This window comes from Pristiophorus japonicus, chromosome 3 (genome assembly GCF_044704955.1).
Source record: "Pristiophorus japonicus isolate sPriJap1 chromosome 3, sPriJap1.hap1, whole genome shotgun sequence".
Lineage (NCBI taxonomy): Eukaryota > Metazoa > Chordata > Chondrichthyes > Pristiophoridae > Pristiophorus > Pristiophorus japonicus.
In genome coordinates, this window is record NC_091979.1 from 78817117 (window position 1) to 78831420 (window position 14304).

At 44.5% G+C, this 14304-nt stretch overlaps 1 protein-coding gene across 1 annotated transcript in view; it reads left to right on the forward strand.

Annotated features, from left to right (window-relative positions):
- The window catches only part of LOC139257543 (extended synaptotagmin-3-like), a 184863-nt gene that overhangs the window by 125192 nt on the left and 45367 nt on the right, over nt 1-14304 (forward strand). Inside the window, exons 8-11 of the mRNA XM_070874517.1 lie at nt 6963-7083; nt 8900-9076; nt 9230-9312; nt 13664-13712. Of these exons, the coding sequence (XP_070730618.1) occupies nt 6963-7083; nt 8900-9076; nt 9230-9312; nt 13664-13712 (430 nt within the window). The remainder of the gene's footprint in view (nt 1-6962; nt 7084-8899; nt 9077-9229; nt 9313-13663; nt 13713-14304) is intronic.

Consider the following 14304-nt stretch of genomic DNA (forward strand, 5'->3'; position numbering starts at 1 on the left):
CTGCACCACCATTCAATAAGATCATGGCTGATCATTCCCCTCAGTACCCCTTTCCTGCTTTCTCTCCATACCCCTTGATCCCTTTAGCCGTAAGGGCCATATCTAACTCCCTCTTGAATATATCTAATGAACTGGCATCAACAACTCTCTGCAGTAAGGAATTCCACAGGTTAACAACTCTGAGTGAAGAAGTTTCTCCTCATCTCAGTCCTAAATGGCTTACCCCTTATCCTTAGACTATGTCCCCTGGTTCTGGACTTCCCCAACATCGGGAACATTCTTCCTGCATCTAACCTGTCCAGTCCCATCAGAATTTTATATGTTTCTATGAGATCCCCTCTCATCCTTCTAAACTCCAATGAATACGGGCCCAATCGATCCAGTCTCTCCTCATATGTCAGTCCTGCCATCCCAGGAATCAGTCTGGTGAACCTTCGCTGCACTCCCTCAAGAGCAAGAACGTCCTTCCTCAGATTAGGAGACTAAAACTGAACACAATATTCCAGGTCAGGGCTCACCAAGGCCCTGTAGAACTGCAGCAAGACCTCCCTGCTCCTATACTCAAATCCCCTAGCTATGGAGGCCAACATACCATTTGCCGCCTTCACCACCTGCTGTACCTGCATGCCAACTTTCAATGACTGATGTACCATGATACCCAGGTCTCGTTGCACCTCCCCTTTTCCTAATCTGCCGCCATTCAGACAATATTCTGCCTTTGTGTTTTTGCCACCAAAGTGGATAACCTCACATCTATCCACATTATACTGCAGCTGCCATGCATTTGCCCACTCTCCTAACCTGTCCAAATCACCCTGCAACCTTTTAGCATCCTCCTCACAGCTCACCCCGCCACCCAGTTTAGTGTCAGCTGAAAACTTGGAGATATTACACTAATTTCCCTCATGCGGGTTGTTCTCAAAATCGCACAGTTCTCATAATATATATTGTAAATAGCTGGGGTCCCAGCACTGAGCCCTGTGGCATCCCACTAGTCACTGCCTGCCATTCTGAAAAGGACCCGTTTATCCCGACTCTCTGCTTCCTACCTGCCAACTAATTCTCTATGCACGCCAGCACATTACCCCCAATACCATGTGCCTTGATCTTGTACACCAATCTCTTATGTGGTACCTTGTCAAAGGCCTTTTGAAAGTCCAAATACACCACATCCACTGGTTCTCCCTTGTCCACTCTACTAGTTACATCCTCAAAAAATTCCAGAAGATTGGTCAAGCATGATTTCCCTTTCATAAATCCATGCTGACTTGGACCAATCCTGTCACCGTTTTCCAAATGCGCTGCTATTTCATCCTTAATAATAGATTCCAACATTTTCCCCACTGCTGCTGTCAGGCTAACCGGTCTATAATTACCCATTTTCACTCTCCCTCCTTTTTAAAAAAGTGGTGTTCCATTAGCTACCCTCCAGTCCATAGGAACTGATCCAGCGTCGATAGACTCTTGGAAAATGATTACCAATGCATCCACTATTTCTAGGGCCACCTCCTTAAGTACTCTGGGATGCAGACAATCAGGCCCTGGGGATTTATCGGCCTTCAATCCCATCAATTTCCCCAACACAATTTCCCGCCTAATAAGGATATCTTTCAGATCCTCCTTCTCACTAGACCCTCGGTCCCCTAGTACATCCGGAAGGTCATTTGTGTCTTCCTTTGTGAAGACAGAACCAAAGTATTTGTTCAATTGGTCTGCCATTTCTTTGTTCCCCATTATTACTTCACCTGAGTCCGACTGCAATCTTTTTCTCTTCACATATCTATAGAAGCTTTTACAGTCAGTTTTTATGTTCCCGGCAAGCTTCCTCTCATACTCTATTTTCCCCTCCGAATTAAACTCTTTGTCCTCCTTTGCTGAATTCTAAATTTCTCCCAGTTCTCAGGTTTGCTACTTTTTTCTGGCCAATTTATATGCCTCTTCCTTGGATCTAACACTATCCTTAATTTCCCTTGTTAGCCACGGTTGAGCCACCTTCCCCATTTTCATTTTTACTCCAGATAGGGATGTACAATTGTTGAAGTTCATCCATGTGATCTTTAAATGTTTGCCATTGCTTATCCACTGTCAACCCTTTAAGTATCATTCGCCAGTCTATTCTAGCCAATTCACATCTCATACCATCGAAGTTACCTTTCCTTAAGTTCAGGACCCTAGTCTCTGAATTAACTGTGTCACTCTCCATCTTAATAAAGAATTCTACCATATTATGGTCACTTTTCCCCAAGGGGCCTCGCACAACAAGACTGCTAATTAGTCCTTTCTCATTACATATCACCCAGTCTAGGATGGCCAACCCTCTAGTTGGCTCCTCGACATATTGGTCTAGAAAACCATCCCTAATACACTCCAGGAAATCCTCCTCCACCGTATTGCTACCAGTTTGGTTCGCCCAATCAATATGTAGATTAAAGTCGCCCATGATAACTGCTGTACCTTTATTGCACACATCCTTAATTTCTTGTTTGATGCTGTCCCCAACCTCACTACTACTGATTAGTGGTCTGTACACAACTCCCACTGGAGTTTTCTGCCCTTTGATATTCCGTAGCTCCACCCATACCGATTTCTCATCATCCAAGCTAATGTCCTTCCTTACTATTGCATTAATTTCCTCTTTAACCAACAACGCCACCCCACCTCCTTTTCCTTTCTGTCTATCCTTCCTAAATGTTGAATACCCCTGGATGTTGAGTTCCCAGCCTTGGTCACCCTGGAGCCATGTCTCCGTGATGCCAATTACATCATATCCGTTAACTGCTATCTGCGCAGTTAATTCGTCCACTTTATTGCGTATACTCCTCGCATTGAGGCACAGAGCCTTCAGGCTTGTCTTTTTAACACCCTTTGCCCCTTTAGAATTTTGCTGCAATGTGGCCCTTTTTGCTTTTTGCCTTGGGTTTCTCTGCCCTCCACTTTTACTTTTCCTCTTTCTATCTTTTGCTTCTGCCCTCATTCTACTTCCCTCTGTCTCCCTGCATAGGTTCCCATCCCCCTGCCATATTAGTTTAACCGCTCCCCAACAGCACTAGCAAACACTCCCCCTAGGACATTGGTTCCGGCCCTGCCCAGGTGCAGACCGTCCGGTTTGTACTGGTCCCGCCTCCCCCAGAACCGGTTCCAATGTCCCAGGAATTTGAATCCCTCCCTTCTGCACCACTCCTCAAGCCACGTATTCATCTGAGCTATCCTGCGATTCCTACATGGCACTGGTAGCGATCCTGAGATTACTACTTTTGAGGTCCTACTTTTTAATTTAGCGCCTAGCTCCCTAAATTTGTCTTGTAGAACCTCATCCCATTTTTTATATCGTTGGTACCCAAATGCACCACGACAACTGGCTGTTTACCCACCCCTTCAAAATGTCCTGCACCTGCTCCGAGACATCCTTGATCCTTGCACCAGGGAGGCAACATACCATCCTGGAGTCTCGGTTGCAGCTGCAGAAACGTCTATCTATTCCCCTTATAATAGAATCCCCTGTCACTTTAGCTCTCCCACTCTTTTTCCTGTCCTCCTGTGCAGCAGAGCCACCCACGGTGCCATGAACTTGGCTGCTGCTGCTCTCCCCTGATGAGTCATCCCCCTCAACAGTACCCAAAGTGGTGTATCTGTTTTGCAGGGGGATGACCGCAGGGGACCCCTGTACTACCTTCCTTCCACTGCTCTTCCTGTTGGTCACCCATCCCCTATCTGGCTGCGTAACCTTTACCTGCGGTACGACCAACTCACTAAACGTGCTATTCACGTCATCCTCAGCATCGTGGATGCTTCAGAGTAAATCCACCTGCAGCTCCAGTTCCGCACTGCGGTCTGTCAGGTGCAGCAGCCAGATGCACTTCCCGCACATGTAGTTGTCACGGACCCTGGAAGCGCCTCTGACTTCCCACATAGCACAGGAGGAGCATAACACGTGTCCGAGCTCTCCTGCCATTACTTAACCCTTAGATTAACTTAATTTGGCAACAATAATGCTAAAGATTACTTACTGATAAAGAAAAGAAAAAGAAAAACTACTCACCAATCACCTGCCAAACACTTACCCCCTTGGCTGTGACATCACCTTTCGATTTCTTTCTAATTCTTTTTTGCCTTCTCTCCCTGTTGCAGCTGCACCAGCTAGCCTCCGCCGATGAACTCCCGACTCTGCCCCCCAACATTGGGCCTCTTGTAGGCCTCCTTGATAGAAACATAGAAACATAGAAAATAGGTGCAGGAGCAGGCCATTTGGCCCTTCGAGCCTGTACCACCATTCAATATGATCATGGTTGACCATTCATCTCAGTACCCCTTTCCCACTTTCTCTCCATACCCCTTGATCCCTTTAGCCGTAAGGGCCACATCTAACTCCTTCTTGAATATATCCAATGAACTGGCATCAATGACTCTCTGCGGCAGGGAATTCCACAGGTTAACAACTCTCTGAGTGGAGAAGTTTCTCCTCATCTCAGTCCTAAATGGCCGACCTCTTATCCTAAGACTGTGTCCCCTGGTTCTGGACTTCCCCAACATCGGGAACCACCTTCCCGCATCTAACCTGTCCCGTCCCGTCAGAATCTTATACGTTTCTATGAGATCCTCTCTCATCCTTCTAAACTCCAGTGTATAAAGGCCCAGTTGATCCAGTCTCTCCTCATATGTCAGTCCAGCCATCTCTGCAATCAGTCTGGTGAACCTTCGCTTTACTCCAGACAGGGATGTACAACTGTTGAAGTTCATCCATGTGATCTATAAATGTTTAAGTATCATTTTCCAGTCCGCTCCGCTCCGCCCCCGCCAACGAACACCCGACTCTGCTCCCTGACGTTGGGCCTCTTGTACGCCTCCTTAATCTCCCCGCACCGCCTCCTCGACAAACATTTACATTGGTGCAGTAGAGGATGCTCTTCTGAAGTTGGAGCTAAGCTTTGTTGGTACAAAGTTGAGGTAACGCATGCTTTACGGGTCTAGGTTGGTAAAAGCTGCCATCGACTGAACAAAATAAGAAATGTTCTATTCCCCATTCAGAATATTGCTTGATTTGATAATTAGAAAAGAACCCCAGAATGTAATTAAACATTGCCAATGCATTTTTAGACACCCTTCTCCAAAATGCAGTAAAACGGTTACCATAGAAAACACTTTGCTAGAGTACTGCTATTTATTTGGGATGATTTATAAATTCTACTGTGACTTTCGGATGAGATATTAAACCAAGGCTCCGTCTGCCCTCTCAGGTCGATGTAAAAGATTCCATGGCACTATTTTGAAGAAGAGCAGGGGAGTTATCCCCAGTGTCCTGGCCATCATTTAGCCCTCAACCAACATCACTAAAACAGATTATCTAGTCATTTAATGCTATTTTTGGGACCTTGCTGTCTGTGCACAAATTGGCTGCTGAATTTCCCTACAACAATTATTACACTTTAAAAGTAATTAATTGGCCGTGAAGCTCTTTGGGACGTCTTGGGCCATGAAAGGTGCTATCTCAACGTAAGCGCTTTCTAACAGATCCAATGCTGCTGAGACTTTAGGAATATCATCTGTGAAATGCAACTGGTCAGGGTTAAATAATCTATGTCAAAATGTTACATTGATCTTTGTAGGTCAGAGAAAAATCTCATATCGTCTTCATCATAAAAGGGTTATCTACCTTAGGATATTTTTTTTTAATGTGTGGTTCCTGGGCAAAAATTGTATATAGTTTGTGGAAAAACACATTTGATTGGCCTGATTAGTCTGTTTTCAGTCATATTTTCTTCTGAATAAACATTCTGCTCAATGTGAGCATGAGATGAGATTTGTTTTGTTCCGCGCACTTTGTGCTAAAAAACAGGGTGGCAATAGAGCCAAAATTAACTGTCAGCTAGTCAAAACCAACTTACTGCTGCTTTGACATCCATTCCAATTTTCAAGCAGACTTGAATCCTAGTGCCCAAACTCCTGCCTGGTAAAGGTGGGGACCTCAAACTGTGCAAATAAGGGTCAAATGAGGTCATTTAGGCCCCAATGCCATTTTTATCTCTACCTGGCTATGTCCTGTTCCCGCCCATGAACCATGGCCGGTATAAGACGGGAGGCTGCCAACTTCAGCTGCTGTGAGGTAACATTGCATGGCACTTTGAGATATTTTTCTGGCAGTCACTTGTGATTTTTCCACCTTTATGTAAATTTACATAGTCGCTGCTGTGGGTTCTGCACTCGTGTTACCTGCTGCTCCATAATGTTACTTCTATCTGTTCCCAATGACAAATACACCTCCCCTTTTAAGTTGCTGCTGCAGGCCTTAATGGATGGCTGCACAACCCGATTTCTTGTCTCCATATTGCCAAGCTGCCTCTTGGGAGCACGTTTCACTCTGGCAGCTCGCCAACTGCAGGATGATGCGGGTTGTTCTCAAAATCGTACAGTTCTCATGCTGAAACCTCTGAGCAACTGCCTCACGTACCACACCCATACACCATGCACAGATGATAATCGTGCCCCTGGCTGTCTGTGGCAGTGTTTATGATTTTCAGATTTGTCCTCCCATGTGTTCTAAAAGGGAAAAAAAGCAGATCTGAAGTAAAACAGAAATTGCTAGAAATACATGTCAAATCTAACAGCATCTGAAAAGAGAAAGGGCCAGTTAACGTTGGGGGGTATAGACATTTCATCAGAACATTCTGATGAAGGGTCTTTACCCCAAATGTTTTCTCTTTCCAAATGCTAACAAAACTATTCTTTATTTCCAGCATTTTCTGTTTTTATTTCAGTTGTATTCTAGTTTATGAATATTGGATATTATTTACAAAAATCTCTTTTTACCTTAACAAAAATTGGCATTTTTTTTTAGCTGCCCAGTGGTACAGGTACAAGGATTATTGCTCACTGGTCCTTGTGATGAAAATACTAAATTAAGAATACAATGTTGGTCATTGGTTTTGCTATGTGCCATTTCTAACTGATCCTTTTCTTCCTTTCAGTCAATTGTCAGACACAAAGATTCTTGACACTATTGCATCGTACATGGTATTGCCTAATAGGTTCACCTGCCCACTGATTAATCAAGTCAATGTTTCTCAGCTAAAGTTTCCTTTACCACACGTAAGTAGCTTATGTTGACAAGTACACGTTCTGAATAATCTTTATGGCCTAGAAATTGGGGAACGCTGGAAACCTGCCGGTAACATTGCCGGCCAAGGATAATGGCCTCCTGCCGAGAGAGCGCAGGCAGCACCGGCATACTGGTACTGCCTGTTCATTACCATCAGTGTGGTGGTGATTTTCTAGTGCAATGCGCTCTTTCTGCGCTAATCTCGGAAGGAAGCCAAAGATTGCCTCTTGTCTCCTGGTCGCAGCAAAGGGGATCAGGGAAGAAAAGCGCAATCCAAACAGTTGCCGTATGTGCTCCAAAAATATTAGCTGCCATGTTAAGTTTGTCGCTTTTTTTTGGTTGTTTGTTTATAACATGAATGCAGATAAGAGATCTTATCACACATCATCTTCATGGAGTTCACCCATTGATTTACTGACCCCCCCGCTCCACACTGATGGGTAAAATAATATTTAAGAGAAGAACCTTGGCAAAGGAGGCATTTGAAGTTTCAGCGTCCATCCTCGAGCATCCTACCAGACTCCTCATGGCCGTTAACGCTGCTGAAAGAACTTTTAGTGGCAGCACGCACTGCCGTGATTTGAGTGGGCAGCAATGCGAGTGGAGAACTCCAAAATGTATGAGCTGGCGTTAACTCACCATTGCACGCCGATTGGCATCACTCTCCAACTTATTAAAATACTCTTGCCGATAGCAAACGCAGGCAGCGGTGCTGACCTGCTGAAAATGCCAGCCACGGTAGGACCCGGTACCAGCTGGTGGAAGAGCATCAGTTGCCGTTTTTTCAACCTTTTCATGTGCTAACGGGTGGCGCAAACCACCCATATTCCTCGGCCTTAGTATCTGTACATATTAGCTATTTGCATTATTGGAATTTGAAGCATTTCTGAATCTTCTGTAAACTACTCAAGAAGTGGTTCTGCAGCATTTCTTGAGAGTTAAGAATCTAAAATTGGCCCTTTTTTATAGCCCTGTTAGCGCGTCCGCGGGGCGCAATGGCATTTTCGCCTGGGAGAGGGAGACATACGGGGAAATTGCTCCTGATGTTTGGAGGGTAGAACTTTAGCACCCCAGGCCGTCATTTATATTTGTCGACTGACTCTTGCATCGGCCCGACAATGGCGGCCCCCTCATCGACCAGGCCACTGTCATGCAGCCCGGCACTTTGCTTTGGGTGCCGGGCTGTTGGCCTGATCGATCGCCTCCCTGGTGGCCTAGTGGCAGCCTCCAAAGGGCCTGCAGAATGCACAGTGGCTCACCACTTTAATTGACGGGGACTGGCATTGTAGCGCATCAGGGCTACACGGAGTAGTGCTGGCCTCTTCAGTATGGCGTTGGACTCACGCCGCACTGCCACCCCAGGAACCCCTCTCCAAGGAAGCGGAGTGCCGGAAACAGTGTTCCGATTCCTTTGAGGGGCGCATGGTCCAATCCCGCATTGGGGTCGGGATATCCGGGCCGGGCGCAGGAAATCCTGGCCCCGGTAGGTTACCGCTCTCAATCGGGGCGAGGGGCAATTTTGGGGCCGAGATGTGCTTTGTTTAAATTACAGTATGGACTTCAGAGCAACCGTAACAACAGGACAATATGACTTCCATTCTAGGTTTCACATTGCACAATAGGGAAAATGAATCAATGATGTTTAGGTTCAAACTGCGAAACAATGTACCCAGCATCAGGGATGGGCGAAAATCGCATTTGAGCATTTGTCATACTGTGGAACAATTTCCGCATTAGGAGAAAAATAATTTGTATCTGAATAATATGATGTGTAGTGATGTTGGAAATCTCCTCATTGCTTTACAGGGAGTGGTGAGAATTTATCTAAACAAAGCTGCAGATTTGATAAGGAAAGACACATATCTTATGGGCATGGTCCAAGGGAAGTCTGATCCATATGCTCTTATTCGAGTTGGCACACAGTCATTTCGCAGCAAAACAATTAAAGCAAATTTAAATCCTGAATGGAATGAAATCTATGAGGTAAGCATTTCTAAAATTTACAACTTTTTCCCCTCTCAATGTTGCTATATTTTGATAGCTCTTTATTTTCATTTTAACTCTGGAATACTAAAATTCAAAAGTTCTTGAGAAAAGGTGGATGATTTACAATGCTTTTGCTGCTTTTCTTTTTAGGCTGTAGTTCATGAGGCCCTTGGTCAAGATTTGGAGATGGAACTTTTTGATGAAGACCCTGATAAGGATGACTTCCTTGGCAGGTCAGGTGCAACTCCTCACAATGCTTCATGATAATCACTTTTTTCCCCAATTTTCTCCTTCCTCTCCTGAAGATGGTGACACTTAATGATTGCAGAGGCATTGCAGTCCTCTGGTACCTTTCCTAAGTGAAGGGCGGGCTGACCATATATGAAATTGGAAGATTTTCCGAGTGCCTATTTGAATGGTTCCATAGCGCTGTATAATGTGCCTCCCTCGCCCCTTTTTCTGAGAGAACTCTGAAGAATCCCACACCGTTTTGAATGGGGAGACAATCTTCCCCCTGTCTTCATGTATAAACCTTGAAAGTGAATGTCATTACGCTGTTTAGGCATGGGGGAATCTCACCCAAGGTCTATCCTGTTCAGTGACAGTATCCAGTGACAGGATCGGTCCAAGTCAGCATGGATTTCTGAAGGGGAAATCAAGCTTGACAAATCTTCTGGAATTTTTTGAGGATGTAACTAGTAGAGTGGACAAGGGAGAACCAGTGGATGTAGTATATTTGGACTTTCAAAAGACTTTTGACAAGGTCCCAAACAAGAGATTGGTGTGCAAAATCAAAGCACATGGTATTGGGGGTAACATACTGACGTGGATAGAGAACTGGTTGGTAGACAGGAAGCAGAGAGTCGGGATAAACGGGTCCTTTTCAGAATGGCAGACAGTGACTAGTGGAGTGCCGCAGCGCTGGGACCCCAGCTATTTACAATATACATCAATGATTTGGATGAAGGAATTGAGTGTAATATCTCCAAGTTTGCAGATGACACTAAACTGGGTGGCGGTGTGAGCTGTGAGGGAGACACTAGGAGGCCGCAGGGTGACTTGGACAGTTTAGGTGAGTGGGCAAATGCATGGCAGATGCAGTATAATGTGGATAAATGTGAGGTTATCCACTTTGGGGGGCAAAAACACGAAGACAGAATATTAATTAGCAATCTTGTTGTGCGAGACCCCTTGGGGAACAGTGACCATAATATGGTAGAATTCTTTATTAAGATGGAGAGTGACACAGTTAATTCGGAATCTAGGGTCCTGAACTTAAGGAAAGGTAACTTCGACGGAATGAGGCATGAATTGGCTAGGATAGACTGGCAAATGATAATTAAAGGGTTGACAGTGGATAAGCAATGGCAAACATTTAAAGATCACATGGATGATCTTCAGCAATTGTAAATCCCTGTCTGGAGTAAAAATAAAAGGGGAAGGTGGCTCAACCGTGGCTAACAAGGGAAATTAAGGATAGTGTTAAAGCCAAGGAAGAGGCATATAAATTGGCTAGAAAAAGCAACAAACCTGAGGACTGGGAGAAATTTAGAATTCAACAGAGGAGGACTAAGGGTTTAATTAAGAAGGGGAAAATAGAGTATGAGAGGAAGCTTGCAGGGAACATAAAAACTGACTGCAAAAGCTTCAATAAATATGTGAAGAGAAAAAGATTAGTGAAGACAAACGTAGGTCCCTTGCAGTTGGATTCAGGTGAATTTATAATGGGGAACAAAAAATGGCAGCCCAATTGAACCAATACTTCAGTTCTGGCTTCATGAAGGAAGACACAAATAACCTTTTGAATGCACTAGGGGACAGTGGGTCTAGTGAGAAGGAGGAACTGAAGGATATCCTTATTAGGTGGGAAATTGTGTTAGGGAAATTGATGGGATTGAAGGCCGATAAATCCCCGGGGGCTGATAGTCTGCATTCCAGAGTACTTAAGGAAATGGCCCTCGAAATAGTAGATGCATTGGTGATCATTTTCCAACAGTCTATCGAATCTGGATCAGTTCCTATGGAGTAACACCACTTTTTAAAAAAGGAGGGAGAGAGAAAATGGGTAATTATAGACCGGTTAGCCTGACATTAGTAATGGGTAAAATGTTGGAATCAATTATTAAAGATGAAATAGCAGCGCATTTGGAAAGCAGTGACAGGATCGGACCAAGTCAGCATGGATTTATGAAAGGGAAATCATGCTTGATGAATCTTCTGGAATTTTTTGAGGATGTAACTAGCAGAGTGGACAAGGGAGAACCAGTGGTGTATTTGGACTTTCAAAAGGCTTTTGACAAGGTCCCACACAAGAGATTGGTGTGCAAAATCAAAGCGCATGGTATTGGGGGTAATGTGCTGATGTGGATAGAGAACTGGTTGGTAGACAGGAATCAGAGAGTCAGGATAAACAGGTCCTTTTCAGAATGGCAGGCAGTGACTAGTGGGGTGCCGCAGGGCTCAGTGCTGGGACCCTAGCTCTTTACAATATACATTAACGATTTAGATGAAGGAATTGAGTGTAATCTCTCCAAGTTTGCGGATGACACTAAACTGGGTGGCTGTGTGAGCTGTGAGGAGGACGCTAAGAGGCTGCAGGGTGACTTGGTTAGGTGAGTGGGCAAATGCATGGCAGATGCAGTATAATGAGGATAAATGTGAGGTTATTCATTTTGGGGGCAAAAACACGAAGGCAGAATATTATCTGAATGGCGGCAGATTAGGAAAAGGGGAGGTGTCATGGTTCATCAGTCACTGAAAGTTGGCATGCAGGCACAGCAGGCGGTGAAGAAGGCAAATGGTATGTTGGCCTTCATAGCTAGGGGATTTTGGTAGAGGAGCAGGGAGGTCTTACTGCAGTTGTACAGGGCCTTAGTGAGGCCTCATCTGGAATATTGTGTTCAGTTTTGGTCTCCTAATCTGAGGAAGGACGTTCTTGCTATTGAGGGAGTGCAGCGAAGGTTCACCAGACTGATTCCAGGGATGGCTGGACTGTCATGTGAGGAGAGACTGGATCAACTGGGCCTTTATTCACTGGAGTTTAGAAGGATGAGAGGGGATCTCATAGAAATGTATAAGATTCTCACGGGACTGTACAGGTTCGATGTGGGAAGAATGTTCCCGATGTTGGGGAAGTCCAGAACCAGGGGACATAGTCTTAGGATAAGGGGTAGGCCATTTAGGACTGAGATGAGGAGAAACTTCTTCACTCAGAGAGTTATTAACATGTGGAATTCCCTGCCGCAGAGAGTTGTTGATGCCAGTTCATTGGATATATTCAAGAGGGAGTTAGATATGGCCCTAAGGGGATCAAGTGGTATGGAGAGAAAGCAGGAAAGGGGTACTGAGGGAATGATCAGCCATGATCTTATTGAATGGCGGTGCAGGCTCGAAGGGCCGAATGGCCTACTCCTGCACCTATTTTCTATGTTTCTATGTTTCTATCTGAATGGTGGCAGATTAGGAAAAGGGGAGGTGCAACGAGACCTGGGTGTCATGGTTCATCAGTCATTGAAAGTTGGCATACAGGTACAGCAGGTGGTGAAGAAGGCAAATGGTGTGTTGGCCTTCATAGCTAGGTGATTTGAGTAGAGGAGCAGGGAGATCTTACTGCAGTTGTACAGGGCCTTGATGCGGCCTCACCTGGAATATTGTGTTCAGTTTTGGTCTCCTAATCTGAGGAAGGACGTTCTTGCTATTGAGGGAGTGCAGCGAAGGTTCACCAGACTGATTCCCGGGATGGCAGGACTGACCTATGAGGAGAGCCTGGATCAACTGGGCCTTTATACATTGGAGTTTAGAAGGATGAGAGGAGATCTCATAGAAACATATAAGATTCTGATGGGATGGGACAGGTTAGATGCGGGAAGAATGTTCCCGATGTTGGGGAAGTCCAGAACCAGGGGACATAGTCTTAGGAAAAGGCGTAGGCCATTTAGGACTGAGATGAGGAGAAACTTCTTCACTCAGAGAGTTGTTAACCTGTGGAATTCCCTGCTGCAGAGAGTTGTTGATGCCAGTTCATTGGATATATTCAAGAGGGAGTTAGATATGGCCCTTACGGCTCAGGGGATCAAGGGGTATGGAGAGAAAGCAGGAAAGGGGTACTGAGGGAATGATCAGCCATGATCTTATTGAATGGTGGTGCAGGCTTGAAGGGCGAATGGCTTACTCCCGCACCAATTTTCTATGTTTCTATGTTTGTATGTTTCTTACCTGATCCATCCACATCAAGTGCACACTTGCAGTTGGTGGGGTCAGTAGATAGGATCAGGAAGACCCATTGTAGAACCCCTATTTGCTGGCCTAGCTGATATTTGTTAACTCAGTACAAAGCAGAAATCAAACCTGGAACCTTTGTGTCCCATATAACTTAGTAACTACACCAGGCGATGCAGTTACCCACTGATTAATCAGGACTGCTATCTCATTCATGTACTCTCACAGAGCTATGGGTTATTGCTGTTCTGCCAATTCAAAGCATATAACACGAAGTAAATGTAAATTGGAATTTGTGCCAAAGTCTGTTGTGTTAACCTGTATATATGCTGAGTTGTAGTAATTATTTTGATTTTTGATTTACAGCCTCGTTATAGACCTTGGTGAAGTGATGAAAGACAGAGTTGTGGATGAGGTAAGAACTCCAGGAACTGCAACCTTGATTGTACAGTTTAGATAGAATAGGATTGCAGCCGCTAGTTGATCTGTGGTGACCGTTCCACCGATGTTAAGGTTTTGAAAACAACTTCCATTAAAAGTTCATTTAAAATGACTCTTTTTGGTAAATAAGCAGAACAGCCCAAGCTTTCACTTAATTTTAACGACCGATTGTGATACAGTGCAGTTGTGATGTATTTTTACATTTGTCTTGTGAATACCTTTAGTGTGAGTTAAGGATTCCATCTTATGGCTGAAATGGGTGAACACACCTTATAATTTTACGTCTTAAACATAAATGAAAGTATGGATCTTTTCCCTCCACACAATCAAAGTATACCTTTTAATATTTAAAAAAAAATCTAGTTTGCTTAACTTTTTGTGTATAGTCCAAGATACAGTGCAGTGTTTTATCCTTAATTATTTTCGGTCTGCTTTGTGCTGAAGTGTTGCAAGCATCCACAAGATAGTAAATGCTGCACTCAAGATGCTCCTTGGCTGCATTGTCAGGTAGTCACTTTCCTAGCAATGGAAGTGTGTAAATTAATTGCCAGATATTTTGCATCATA